The 14,733-nt window shown below is 38.8% G+C and overlaps 1 protein-coding gene across 6 annotated transcripts; it reads right to left on the bottom strand.

Moving 5' to 3' along the window:
• Positions 1 to 1,566: 1,566 nt before the first annotated feature.
• rpgrip1 (RPGR interacting protein 1) lies at positions 1,567 to 14,647 on the bottom strand. Of its 6 annotated transcripts, XM_028474603.1 has the most exons (31): positions 14,135 to 14,647; positions 13,542 to 13,723; positions 13,326 to 13,379; positions 13,111 to 13,231; positions 11,834 to 12,039; positions 11,650 to 11,752; positions 10,872 to 11,012; positions 10,672 to 10,777; positions 10,565 to 10,588; positions 10,323 to 10,469; positions 10,127 to 10,200; positions 9,639 to 9,850; positions 9,454 to 9,560; positions 9,309 to 9,359; positions 7,731 to 7,910; positions 7,052 to 7,169; positions 6,757 to 6,920; positions 6,331 to 6,676; positions 6,061 to 6,215; positions 5,660 to 5,892; positions 5,469 to 5,584; positions 5,155 to 5,360; positions 4,987 to 5,043; positions 4,750 to 4,916; positions 4,554 to 4,620; positions 3,922 to 3,979; positions 3,722 to 3,810; positions 3,432 to 3,621; positions 2,330 to 2,414; positions 2,109 to 2,236; positions 1,567 to 1,964 (listed from the first exon to the last, which is right to left on the bottom strand). In XM_028474603.1, the coding sequence occupies exons 2-31, from the start codon at positions 13,627 to 13,629 to the stop codon at positions 1,723 to 1,725; spliced, it is 4,035 nt and encodes a 1,344-aa protein (XP_028330404.1). In that variant the 5' UTR covers positions 13,630 to 13,723; positions 14,135 to 14,647; the 3' UTR covers positions 1,567 to 1,722. The 6 variants fall into 6 exon arrangements, with proteins under 6 accessions (XP_028330404.1, XP_028330402.1, XP_028330406.1 ...); XM_028474601.1 differs by having other exon boundaries at positions 13,542 to 14,647; XM_028474605.1 differs by having other exon boundaries at positions 10,872 to 11,009; positions 13,542 to 14,647.
• Between the last annotated feature and the right edge of the window lie 86 nt (positions 14,648 to 14,733).

Raw genomic sequence — 14,733 nt, 5'->3', positions numbered from 1 at the left:
TTTAAAGAAAAAAATCTAAAAGAATATTTCAAATTAAAAATGATTTTTGAGTGCGTTAAATAGGATTTTTTTTTCCTTTTTTTATTAATTAATTTTTTTATTTTTTTATTTTTTATTTTTTAAGCAACTAAAATAAAAGGTACCTATCACAGTGAACATTGAATGCAAACCATGGACCGGATGCCAGTCTGTCACATACAAATACAATGATACACATATGCACAGTGTTGGGAGTAACTAGTCCTTTTTGTAATATATTACAGTAATATATTCCTTTTTGAAGTAACTCAGTAGTGTAACTCATTACAAAAGTGAAAAGTGGTAAGATACTACTAGCTACAATTAAAGTAACTCAAGTTACATGTATATTTAATTTAAGTGCATATTTGCTTTGTTTTCTCACTGTTTGCAATTATTTGAGGAAAAAAAGATGATGATTATAGTTAAATATAACTTATGGGGAACAGAAAATAGCTTTCTGCTCCTGAAACAGCAGAAGTATTTGAAACAAAACTTAGACTGATGTTATTCGAACACTATCAGTGTGATATAATTAGTGTTCTGGACCAAAAGTAACTCAAAGTAGTGTAACTCAGTTACATTTTAAAAAACAGTAATATTGTAATACAAATATATAACATTTTTATCCCAGTAACTAGTAATATAACTATATTACAAGTTTAGAGTAACTTATCCAACACTGCATATGCATATATACATACGTGTATATAATAATAATAATAATAATAATAAATATTGATATTTATACATCGTATTAAATCATCGAATATAATGTAAATTATGTAGTAGCATATTTTTTGATAGCACAATTTGCCCCCTTAAAATAGTAAGTTTTTATATTTTATAACAGTGCAGCGTTACAGTTACAGGGTGAACATCACTGCTTCTTGTGCCATTTTTCAACATATATTGCACATGATTTAAACAAAACTATAAAACATCTGCCTATTGATAAATGGGACAGAATCATTCTCTAGTGTGTTTATTTGCATTGACAGAAGCTGGCTGCTATGCATAGTTAGTCCTGGACTATTCCATGATGCAATTGTTGAATTCCAACTGTGTCCTATCTCCCTACATACAGTATGTCAATGATTTTCCCTGTATTTCTCCCTTAAAGGACTATAACCTACCTACCTGCCCAGCTGATATTCATCTTTTATTTGTCCCTCTGTCTGGAGGATTATATCTGGTTCTAAATCCATTCTGTCATTCTTCCGATCTGCCTTCAACATATTACGTCCTCTTCATTCACTCCTACAGTTTCCTCATATGTCTGCTCTGTCAATCTATTCTCTTAATGTTGGGTAACCAGTTTCTCAAAAACACTGTCTAAGTATGTATCCAAGTCTCTGTAAAATACAAACTTTACAAAAGTAAAAATCTAATACAAATGTGTAGCTACTGAAAAAGATAATAATAAATAAAAAATAATAAATTTTAATATTGATGCAAATGTATTAGTAGATCTCTGACATCTGACAAATAAATCTGAAATAATTTTCCCCTTCAAAAGTTTTTTTTACACACATGCCATCCCTAAAATTACATTTATTTATTTATTTGGTTTTTTTAAAAAAAAGAAAAAAGAAGACATTTCAGAGAAAAACAATTCATATTCATAAGGAAATGCCGATGACGCTACGGACAACAAAAGGAACTGCATCAATTGGTAACTAAAACAGTGTGAAATTCTCACAGTTAAAATACATCACTGTCATAATCTATCACTTGCATCGGATCTTTGTTCTTCTCTTCCCTTGACACCTCCTCCTCGCTTTCATCCTCTTCGTCTTCCTCTTCTTCTTCCTCCTCCGTCTCATCTTTTTCCTCAGTGCTCTCTTCCTGATGAAATTCCTGGTAAATTCCTGACAGAGCTTTTGCTGCTTCCAGAGATACTTTTAGATTTCCAATCACTTCCCGGCCCTCATCCAAACTCAAAACTGGGGAAAAAAAAGCAATTTTTTTGTTAAAATGTTGTTTACCTATGTAGACTTTATCACCATGTCTGTGTTTGCGTGGGTATGTGATTTGAGTTGTTCAGTCTTAATCCGTTTTTTTGTTTTTTTTTTTACAAATACACCTACTGTCAATCTGTTGTTTGATGACATCATTTCCTGAGAGCAGCAACTCCTTAAGGTTGAGGAAAGCATGCCCGACATCCACACATTCATCGTCATCATCCATTGGCTCACTGACCACAGTGAACTTTAACCTGCCATGATACACACAAACCCATGATTTCTTTCTGTTGCCGTTTAGGATTGGAAATACAAACACACAGCAAACATTAAATGGAAAAACCTACCTGCCCTGATTAGGGTCCGCCCCCTCCAGCATGGTGTAAAGATACTGTCTGAGTGGAGCTGAGTGGGAACCATCCACATATATCACTGCAGGAGAAGAGAATATTGAAAAGCTGTCATAGGGTAATTGTCAGTGACGTGCAGTCAAGGTAGGCAAGGTAGGCAGTGCCTACCCAAGGGTGAATTGATATTATTTGTTTTAATTATAATATGATTATAAATTATTTTTTTTTTCATTTCCGATCGCCGACATTACCTATAAGTTTGAAAGTGTCAGTATTTTGTGCTTTTCATAGCCTAAATGACTAAACATCGCTATTTACTTGTACGACAAGTAAAGAAGGAGGAGGCCACACCCTCTTCCAAAAGCACATTGCTGCTCTGCCTTTGTTCCCATAGCATGTTTTTATGTGTTTGTGCATGTGCAGTCAGTTCCCCAAGATGAAAACCATTTATGTAAAAATACACTCTCTACGCTGCCTTTGGACGTAACCGTGCTATGCTAAATGCTATATGTAAGTTCACAGTGCATTAGTGAATTGATACAGCGTGGCCGCTGCTGCTACATCTTCTATCTCGAAGCAAAATAACACTACAGTCAGGATGACAGCGCGAGAGACGATAAAGAGACTTACTTTTGAGGAAAAACGACAGCTTTTAAAAGATGGGAGACCAACACCTGAGCTACCAGACCTTCAGCAAAGGAAAGGTCAGAAAATTATTTGTATTTTCCACAGTGAATGGAAGAATTAGCTTTGTGGATGCGCCTCACTGAGGCTGTTCCAAGTTGTTGTTGTTGTTATTTTCTCTGTGTTTCTGTGTTTCCAATAGAAACATTTTGTTGGGAGAGTATGGAGGCTGCTATTGAATAATTGTTTATGTTTCTTTAATGGTGTTTTACGACATTGATTTTGTTAGATGGCTAAATGCTTGTTCATGTGGATCTTGTTGGGTTTTTTCTCTCTTATTATGAATTTTATATTTTGATATAAAATTGATATCTTTGGTGGTCTTGATTTGCAACGCCCTGCCTACCCAACACTAGTGCTCACGGCACATCACTGGTAATTATTATATTAGAAAATGATTAAACCCAACCATCACCTCTTGTGAAGTTGTAGTGGATCTCCTCCCCTTCCATAGGCTTACGCAGCGACATGGGTGTCTCTGTGGTCTCCATGGGGACTCCCAACAGCCGGTACTCCACAAAGACTTGCTGCACCGACTCATTCATTGCCACGTGTGAATTGGGTTCAAATGTGAGGGACAGGATTTCCACTATTAGTTTTTCTCCCTGAAACACAGATTGGATCAGTGGGAATTCCAATTCATTATTCATCATCATGCTTTTTTATTCACGCATCTTCTTAATATTCAAAATTTGTTCCCCATACCTTCTTTGGTTTTCGTATCGGAGAAATTATGACGACATCATCTTGAGAGGAACTAGAATCTGAGAATTTGGATGCTTCACTGTCATCTACTGCTCAAGAGAAACAATACTTTGTGTCATACATCGCCCAAGTGGTTTTGTTTTCAACCTAATTCATCCTTTTTATTCTTATTAACATATTGTATATCTAAACCAAGTTACCGTCTATGTCTTCTTCCAAATCTTCAATTGTTGACACATTTTCCAGGGAGAAAACATCCTAAAAAACAGAGAAGAAATATAAGATGAGGATTATCCCACCCAAGACAGTATCAGTCCATCAGAGTAGGTTTAGAGGAGGAGACTTGAACTACATTTGATTAGGTGTCAAAATGTCAGTATTCATAAAATAAAATGCAGATAAGGCTGGTCCTAAGTCATTTTTCGATCAAGTTGTCATATTTGGGTTTAACCTCAACATTGAGATTGAAAGCAACTGTTTAGTGGTGAGCCACATTAGAGGAGGTGGTAATAACTTCACAATCCACTGCCAGGCCTGAACAGAAAGATTTCTTGACTGTGAGCGGCATAAATAGAGAAAGATCTGAACTATTTCATTGTTTCTTTCGTTTATGAATAATATTCAATTACATTTTTGTTAATGTGGGTTTAGTCTATTAAAACAATCCAAACAGATTCTCCTGCCACTGAAATCTCACCTGGGCCACAAACCCACAACATTCTAGCTGCGAGGCAATGATGCTTACTACTGTTTCACCTTTTGGAAACCTTTAAATCCTCTTTTTGAAGTCTATGAAACATTTCAATAATTACAAAAAGCAAACGTGCCACACCTGACTTCTGTCGTCACTGGCTGAGCTTCTTCTCGATGGTGTCGTGGGGGACTGTCCCTCTAAAGATCTGAAACAGAAGTGATTCTGTTTTTAAATATACATACTACGCCATACTTTTTTTTTAACAATAGTAACTTTGCCAAAGGGAATGGGAGTTGATAATTATTATGATTAAGAAAAATTGTTTCCAGCTTACTTGGTGCTCATTCTTGGCTCAGGTGTTTTCACCTTTTCACTTTTAGGAGACCTCTTGGTTAATCTCTTCCTCTCTGTAGATGGATGAGGTTCCCGTGGTTTCACATAGGTGGTACCCTTCGATCGTGAGTCTTGGAAGCTCTTCTGTTTTACAGGAGAAGGAAGAGCCTGCAAGTGGACAAAAATGTGATGTTTAAAAAATCCCTCTTTCACAAATCGAACAAGTGTGAAACCGTACCCAATCGTTTGTCCCTCTCTGAACAGTTTTGATTTCTTTGGGCTCAGGTTGCTGCATCTGGGGGAAAGCCATAAAACTGGTATTCAGCTTTGAAATGACATTTCCTTTGAAATTCTGATTGGAGTAGCTTCTCACACAGGTGTGTGGTAATATCAGACATATCATTACCTTTAATCTTGGCTTGGCTATAGGCCTTGATGAAGATTTGCCATCTTCCACCCTTCTCACTTCTCTTTCCAAGCCTTCCAACGCTCCATCCTGCTCGTCTACTTGTCCCATTAAGTTGCCAACTGGCTGAAATGGGTACTTCCATTTGATCATGACTCGGACCATGCCTCGAGGTCCACCAGCAGCATCTCTCAGGACATAATCACCTAACAGAAGAGAAACAGATCCAAACTGCTCACAGTGTAAAGGAACTACTTTTAACTCTGTTTTTTAGTCCAGACGTATGAATCTCAAGAGAATTAAAGCTGATCTACCTCTGATTTCTTTGCCTGTAGCAAGAGCTCGCAGTGGGATGGGAGTCTTGGCCAGATAAGTCTGTGGTACCTGGTCATCACTGTCATCATAGACATACACCCACAAACTTCTTGACCTGAGTAAAAGTAGAAATCCATTGTCAGTTTGTAATTAAATAAAACCAATTGCAGAAAGTTTGAATCTAGATAACCTGAGATAGTGCAGCACATCAGTTGTGACTGCCAGTGGGTAGCTGGTGGCGTCATTGAACACGGGGTCAGCAGAGCACTGGACGGTTTGAGAGACATGAGGAGGTAAATCGTGGAACTGGTACGTCAGGTAGGCGTCGGGAAAGAGTCCAGGCCAGCGTGTGTTCAGGCCCACACAGCGCTCCAACATTATCAGCAACTCGTTTGGGATCCCTGCGCCATAATCATGTAACTTCTGCAAAAAAAAAGAAATCATCTCCTGGATCACTGACCACAGACAACCACTGATTGTAAGAGTCATTTCATCCACATTGGGACTTGTATCGCCTCCTCTTTACAATTCTGCTGATTTAGTTACATAGTTTTATTCAAACTAAAATGGATTTTACCAGGTCTGTTTTACCTCATTCCCACTATTGTCCCAGCCTAGCAACATCTGTACAGGACCCCTGGATGTCCCTAGGTGAGAACCATTTCCCAAAATGGTGTTCAAAGGCTCTGCAGGAGGGAAAAGCCGCACCCAAAAATCCAGTACACCAACAATTTCACCCTCAGGTCCTTGGATGAAAAAATGGTGACAAAAATACAGACAACATGCATGAGTGAGAGTTTTTCTTCAAAACCAAACACGTTTTTTCTCTTTTTACTTATTCATGGATGCCTTGTTGCTCACCTGTGATGTTAACATGACCCCCCATACGCTCGCCCCTGCTCTCCATAGCACTCCTTAGGATCATGTGCCCACTTCCATGGGTTACAAATCTGACCCCTCCCAATGCCTGGTGCAGCTCCACTCTGACCCTTGACCCCTGTCCTCCCAGCCTGCCCAGATCTCGTGCTGTTAGGGCATAGCGGGATGTGAACCCATAGTTAGGTTGGCTGCCTGAGACCAAAGGAGTAGAGTGGTCCTCAAAGTCCAACAAGCTGTAGGTAAAGAAGGTCACAATGTTTTCTTCTCTGTCGTGTCCTGAACAGATTCTGCCCATGATATGAAGTCCTGTTGGGGTGAATGCAGCAGACTGGAGCACAAAACAATTATTAGTAATATTAGTCAAGACAATCTGCTTGGAATGATTCAAAACATCTTGAGGGATTTAACCTTAAGGTGAATCTCCAACAGCGACTCTCCAGCTCTCAGCTGAGAAAAGGACATGTCATCTTCAATGGGCTGCACCACTTCTTCATTTCCAGCTGGCCAAGTGTACTGCGTTGGTATGGTCCGTTTGTAGCTCCTGGGGTTGTATGCTAGCTCTTTTAGCTGGGCTTTTGATAAAAGCAGAAAACCAGATGTTCAGAGAGTTTGAAAGTTGTAATAATCTGAGGTAATGCAACAGTTGACCCAATACTATTTTTCTCTCCATTTTTCAGAAACTATGAACTTGTCGGCATCTCACCTTGTAATGTGTTAATCTGCATCCCTCTTTTTGATAGTAGCTTGTCTTTGTCTGTTATCTTCTTCTGATTCTCCTGTTTTTCCTTTTCCGCCTTGGTCTTGATTGTGTACAATTCGTCCTTCAAAACAAAGAAATTGTTAAAACTGCTCCCCCAGATACTTTTCTACTACATAAAAACATAGTTTATGAACCACAGATGAATGAATCAACCTCATTTACTCCACAAAGACAGGAAAAAGGTAAAAATTGGAGCTTGAAAGTTTCGACCGTAAAAACTCCATTTGTAGACATTTTTGTGCATTGCATTGTGGGATGTAGAGTTGCAAAGATGGATGCATAGAAGTGCTTTACATCCTTCTAAAATCATGGGGAATACCGGGAACAAACTAGACCAAAAATGGTGTCAAATGACACACTGCGCTCCTTGTCTGGCTAAAAAAATCCAAGAAATTAAGGTAAGAATGAAATCCCACTTTTATGTATCCGTTTCGATGACTCCACATCCCACATTGCAATGCACAAAAATATCTAGAAACAATTTAGGGTGGAGATGAAAACAAACTTTCAAGAGCAGTTTCAATCATCCTACTTTCTTTTTGGAGTAAATGATGTTCGATTCATTGACCTGTGAGTCTTTGGCTAAGAGAAAAGACAGATTTAAAACTCAATCTGTATGCACCTGCAGGTCTTTGGTGATTTGGTGTTCCATTAGTAGAAGGTTTCTGGTTTTCTTTAACTCCAGAACTATCTCAGCATGTGAGGCCTGTATGTTTACCAGCTCACGAGTTGGATCATCCAACCGTCCTTCAGCTGAAAGGAACCGTAGGCCCTCTATGCTCTCCTGCTGCATCCTAAAGGCCTGTAAAGAAAGAACAATACAACATACGGGACATTGTTTTTCTTTTATATATAGTATTTTAGGGCTGGGAAATATATCGACATTCAAGATATATCAAGTTTTTTCTATTTTGGCGATATAGAAACTTACAATATCGACTATATCAATATATTTTTTATCTTATAGATTATTTTGTATTAAAATACTCGTTTTAGGTGTTGCTGCTTTCGCTACTTCTCAGAAAAGCATGAAATTCTCAGTTAGATGGATTCCTGAGTGTGCCCCTAAACAAGCCACACTACAGATATCACTCACACGTGCTGTCCCTTATAGTAGAAAAAGCCAAATGGGGCACATATTGCGCAGCTGTTTCTTAATAAATAAATCCCAGTCCCATTGTGTATTTTGTAGTCATGTGTATTATTGTTGTTCTTTTTTGTATTTTTTGGTAATTTTTTATGTTTTGGATTTTTGTTGTCCCATTGTTTATCTTTTCTCCTTTTGTGTCTTTTGTTGTCCTTTTGTTCATTTTTGCTCTTTTAAGTATTCTGTTATCCTATTGTGCTTTTTTTTTTCCTTTTTGTTTATTTTTGTTGTTCTTCTGTGTATTTCTCCGTTTATTTGTACGGGTTTTTTTCTGGTTCTTTTATGTATTTTTGTTGTTCCATTATGCATTTTTTTTCTCCTTTTGTGTATGTTGTTGTCCTATTAAGTATTTCTGATGTTCTGTGTTGTGTATTTCTCTGTTAATTTGTATTTTATAGTAATTTTTTGTATTTTTTGCTGTCATTTTGTACATTTACTTTTGGGGTCACTAGTTGCCCATCTTTGTGATATATGCTAATCACACCATGCACACTCTGTCACACACGCACTTTATCACACACACACATCTACTGTATCTTGCACACTGTCATCTGCACAACTGCACTTCAACTGGACTGGCACACACTATACTGTATTTCGATATTATACCATTATATTTTACCTTAGTACTTTCTTTGGACTGTTTTAAATTTTTTTCTTAATTTTTAAATTTTTAAATTTCTACATTGTACTTTCCCTGCATGCCCCTGTGTTCCCATACCTGTAAGCTGCTGGAACTGTGAATTTCTCTTGGAGATGAATAAAGTATCTATCTATCTATCTATCTATCTATCTATATGTGTTATGTGATATATAGCCATTTCTTTTTTTTTTTTTTACTTAGAGCACAATGATGTTGTTTTAGCATGTGTAGCATTTTGCATCTGCAAATTTAATCCTGAATTGTCTTCCTGGTAAGACTTGAATTAAAATGATCAAGATTTATATCGTATATCGCCATTTTGAGAAAAAATATCGAAATGTGAATTTTGCTCCACATCTCCCAGCCCTATGGTATTTCACTGATCCTCTAAGTTACAGGAATATAAAAACCTTGATTTGCAGCAGAGTTTCACTGAGATCCTCCACGCTCATGTCAAACTCCTGCAGGAGAAGAAACGAAAACAAAGTGAAGGTGACACATACGCAGAAAGAGAGAGATACACAATGGAAATAATTCTGTTTGTATGTGTTTAACCTTGGTGACAGAGTCTAGTCGGTCCTGTAGAACAGAGACCTGCTCTCTGTACTGGAGAACTTCCTGTTCCAGCTGCTGTTCCTTATCCGTCACCCATCCATTAAACTCTATACACAAGATCAGACGAGTTGAATAACAAGAATTACCAGTGCGATTGCTGATACTGAAGCTGCATTAGTTCTTACGTCGTTCTAGAGTTTTATGCTCCTCTAGTTTTTCCAACTTTTGTTCCAGCTTTTCCTTCTCTGCATCCACTTTGGCTCTCTCCTCCCTCTCTGCCTGCAGCATTTCCTCCAGTCTGCAGATTTCCATCTGTGTCCTCACATCCTCCCTCTTGCTTTCCACATCTCTATGTTTCTCTAACTGTCTTTCTTGGCTGCTTTGGGCTGATAATGTCCTAAGGCAGAACAGAAGAGATTTCATTAAGAGCAAAAACTATTGGTAAATACTGTACTTCTTTGTTTTAAAACCAGCCATTGATTCTACCTTAGAGGTAAGACGCTATCAATAAAATCTTGACTTCTTGATGTTCCAACTAAACGTTTTAATAGGAAGTGAAACGTATTGCTGGAAATGGTGATGATTGTGGTACGTTGTGTCTGGTCTAACCTTCCAAAGATTAAAAATGACATTTGGTTGGCCCTTATTGAACATGAGTTAGATATTTTCTTACCGTTCAAGCAGAGCATTATAGTTGTCTTTAATCAGGTCTCTCTCCCCCTCCAGGTCTGACATTCTGTCCTGGAGCTGAAAGAGAACAAACTAGAGTCTTTAATAAAGGCACCATCCTATTAATTTCCCTGAATTTAAAACATCTGCATTCTAAAGCCTTCCAGTGTCCTTCAAGGTAATGTCTTCTGGATTTCTACCTTATCCATAGTCTGTAGGGACAGTGCTGTCGTGCCAATCTGTCCCCCCAAGTCTAGACTTCTCTGTCTTTCCTGCTTTAGTTGTTCAGTCAACTCCTCCACCTTTTCAAGCAGAGCTGCCTGGCTCTCTCTCAGCGACCTCTGACTCTGGAATTAAGTCATGATACAGTCCAACATTTTATTGTTAAAACAATAATTAGGTTTTGCTGCAGTGTTCCTGAGCCAAGGTTTATTTACTGTACCTCTTCCAGCTGACTCTCATAGGCCTGAATAGAAGAAAGAGGAAATGGGTTTGTGTTAAAAAAAAAGAGTTTTTAAAACTGATTAGCAGATTTGTAACCAATCACACCTTTTGCAGGTCAGTGAACTTCTCCTGAGAAACTCTCAAGGCTGCACTTTTGTCTGAAAGCTGTTTTTTTAAACGGATCAGATCCACGTTTTCCCTAATGGTGATTCTGACAAGGAAAGGGAAAACACTAGATTGATAAATTACCAATGGCAGGGATAGAGTTTTCACTGATGTTGAAATAAATTAGTAGATTTTGCCACCTGTGCCTTTCAGCCTGGTGCTTCTTCATCTCTATTACGGTTCCCTCCATCTCCTTCTCCTTCTCCCTCAGCGTGTCTCTGAGTGCCTGAGTTGTCAGCTCCAGTTCAGCCATCCTCACCTGTTCAGCCATATTGGACCTGCTGGATAGGAGCATACATAGTGGTGAGATCAGAGATGGGTGGGATAGAGAAACTAGTTTCTCATGAAAAGTTATAATTTAGATTTAAATTGAAGTGACGATTGGAGGTTGGAGGACTTCATCGAGCACAGTTAGAGGCGACCCAGAATATGAAAATACTGGAATGCGTTCAACAGTAAGAGAAGCTATATGTGAGATATAAAAAAAGAGTACATCATAAATGTCATTACATGTATACATCTATTTATTTTTTGACCATTTCATCAATGGTGATTGTTAAAACAGTTTGGGAAGCAAGCATAGATGATTGTTCTGTTCTTTTCCCTTTATTTGTAAAGACGGAGAAATGATGACATAAATCTACCACTGAGAGAGAATGGGAATATTGGCTTGAAACAATGAACAAAATACAAAAAAAGGCTTTGTTTGTGTATATTGATCATAATGTCTACATTGTGAGAAAGACCATTATTTAATTTGGCTGAATGATAATAAAAATCAAGAAAAGTCTCATTAAATGTGAACAACCTATAGATAATCACTCCATAGACTGGTAGTGCCCAGTTTGATACTCATTAGAAGCTTTTTTCAAAATAAATTCAATTTGTTTAACTCCAAACCTAAATCTAGACACTTACAGCCTTTCCATCTCTGCTCTGGTGTCATCCAACATGTGTCCGTAGCGAGGAGGAGCCGTCTGAGCCGCCCTCCTGGCTCCACCCTCCACTTCCAGAGATTTGCCTAATAACATAAGAAGGTCATCGTGTTTCCAAATGCCTTTTCATGATCCGACACCGCTCTGCTTCACACGCACACACACACCTTTGCTGAGTCGATGTGGCGTCCGTATTCCCAGGTCCATGATGTGCTGCTTGGCCAGGCTGAGTTTGTTCTGTAACATTCCTTTCTGGCTCTCCAGCATCACCACTCGAGCTTCCAGTTCCTGTATGGTGTCCTCCATGTCCCTGTCCTTCATCCCACTGGGTCCAGGAGGAGCTTGGCGGATCCTCAGCAGCCTTGCGGACATCCTGAGCAAGGCAGAGAGCAGGGGTGTCAACTCATTTTAGTTCAAGGGCCAAATACGGACCAGTTCCATCACAAGTGGGCCACAGGATTTAGTAGGGAAAACGAACAATTTCAACAATAATGTGCCCAAGTTTGCACTTCCAGCTATAAATGAGACATAAAGTATAGAAAGCATCAACAATATCAAAGCAATAAGTGGCAGATACTCAAATGTCCCTTGATTTATTCATTATTTGACCAAATTTTATTTATATTGGGCAGATTATGTGGAATAATTTGAGAAAAATTGCAGGATTTTAGAAAATGAGTTTTTTCACAATGAAGTAGTTTACACAATGATTCATGTTTTCTCTGTCATTTTCGCTTTCGGTAAAACTTTACTTGAGGTTTTATAATCGAAGGGTTGCCGGTTCAAGCCTCACCTGGGCCATCACTGTGGGATGTTGAGCAAGTCCCTTAACCCCGAACTGCTCCCCAGGCGCCGCAAAATGGCTGCTCACTGCTCCTCAGGGATGGGTTAAATGCAGAGGACGAATTCCATTAATGTACTAACATTACATGGCCAATTAAAGGCGAAAGCCCCGATTTTTTTAATAAGGCTGACATTACACTGTCATTATTATGACATGACACCTGTCATTAGCAGCTGTCACTAAGTGTTGTTTGTTACCCTAACCCTAACCCTAACCCTGAACCTTAACCTTAACCATATCTATCATTAACCCGAGCCAGACTAGATCCCTCCACCTAACCCAAAAAATGCCAACATAGCTCCAAAGCTGTCATAATTTAGCAATAGGTGTCATAATTTACCAAACAACACTTAAAGACAGCCTTCATGACACATTATTCACGCTAATCACTGATAATCAGAGCGTAATGTCAGCCTTATGTATAAAACTTCAAGTAAAGTGTTACCTCATTTTCTCCTGCAGGCTGGATCGGATGCGCTCAAGGGCCTGATTTGGCCCCCGGGCCTTGAGGTTGACGCATTTGGCATAAAGGTTATTTTAGCTGCAGAAGGCCTTTTTAAAAGTCTGTTCTCAAACCAGATGAATGTGTGTGTGTGGTACCTGCGTAGCCTGTTCTCCTGTGTACGTGTGTGTTGTTTTAGCACGCTGTTCTCCTCCTGCAGCCGCAGACACAAGTCCTCCAAGTGTTCCCGGGGAAAACGAAATACCCGCTGAGGATCTGCTGAAGAGAACAGAATGATCAACCATAGCTCTAAAATGCTCCACAATCAAGGCACAAGACTGGGAAGGGAGGAAGTCACCTGAAGGGGTTTTACCTTTAGACTTCATGATGTGATGTTTTTTCCACGATTTGACATAACGAACAGTGTCTGGGAAACAGATACATAACATGATGGCGGTATCGCAAGAAAGCAGAAAAAAGCATCTTAACACATTTTTTTTAAGTTTAGGTTCCTCTCTGACCTTCGTAGATCTATCCTTCTGATTTTAGGTTAGAGGAATTAAACATACACAGAGAGGTACGCACAAACCTGGGGCGGATGGCATCAGTCCTCCTCTCATCAGTCCTACATCCCTCACGGGAAGATCCCCTGATGTTTCGTCAACCACCGGTGACATCCCACCTTACTGCTCCCAATCAGCCAATCAGAGAGCCCTGATTCTCACAACCTCTGGTGTTGATTAGACAAGGCCATTGTAACGACCAAAGCCCCTGTTTGATAATAGCAATGACAAATTAACTATCACATATGACCTGGAAAGGGTATTTCTGATTAACTATGTCAATGTTCCCTGATTGTTTTAGTGTTAGGATACCAATACTGCTTTAAAAAGATTAATTCAGGCGTTAAAATAACTTCCATGTTGGTGTTGTGGAATCTCCAAGCTTAACAGTTCAAATTGATGTGTTCATTTAGTTTTTGAAGGTAAATACATTACACATTACCCATTGAAATAGATTATTGAATAGTTTTACAGTAAAAAAAAAAAGGTGCAGAATTTACTCAGTCTTTTAAGCACAGTGACCTTCACAGCAGTTATTTCCACAGTAATATCAGGTTATATCTTTAAATATGAAATATTCTTCTTACTCAACAGTCAATCATGAAACAAATAAGCTTACCTGCTGCTGTCTACCATTCTTCCTCCGACAATGAGATGTGCTGAGTTTCTGTTTGAGCCCTTCGTCATCTTAAGCTAAACGCTCACTCCATGTGTGTGTCCGCTCAGTTTTAATCCCTCTTCAGCTTGTCTTTAATGCCTCTTTGTGCTCAGACTAAATAGGACACACTTCAGAATGATAATCTTTATGCTTGTGTTGTGTAAGGTAAAAGCCACAATAGTTCGTGCTTCTCTTTGAAACATTAAGGTGAAGTGACAAACTCACAATAATGGCTGTGATAAGGGGTCTATCTTTAAGTCTCTCCTACTGCTCCATCTGCTTTCAGGCTAATCCTATTCCTGGGTTAATCTGATTGGAAACCATCAGGTTGGATGGTGAAAAATGTGTTCTGCAGACAGTTTTGCCATCAGCTCATAAAAACTGATGGTTACCAATAAACCAGTGAGGCAGCAGGGCTTTAGAGCTGTAGTTGGAGGAGCACAAGAGTAGCAGATTAAAAAAGGAGGATGGGGTGTGTGGATGGAGGGAGGTGCAGTCTTACAATAGGATTGGATTTTCAAATTAAAAGGACACCCACACAGTATTCAGTTAACAGTTAA

This window comes from Gouania willdenowi, chromosome 18 (assembly GCF_900634775.1).
Source record: "Gouania willdenowi chromosome 18, fGouWil2.1, whole genome shotgun sequence".
In the NCBI taxonomy this organism is placed as follows: Eukaryota; Metazoa; Chordata; class Actinopteri; order Blenniiformes; family Gobiesocidae; genus Gouania; species Gouania willdenowi.
This window is presented reverse-complemented; position numbering and strand designations above follow the sequence as displayed.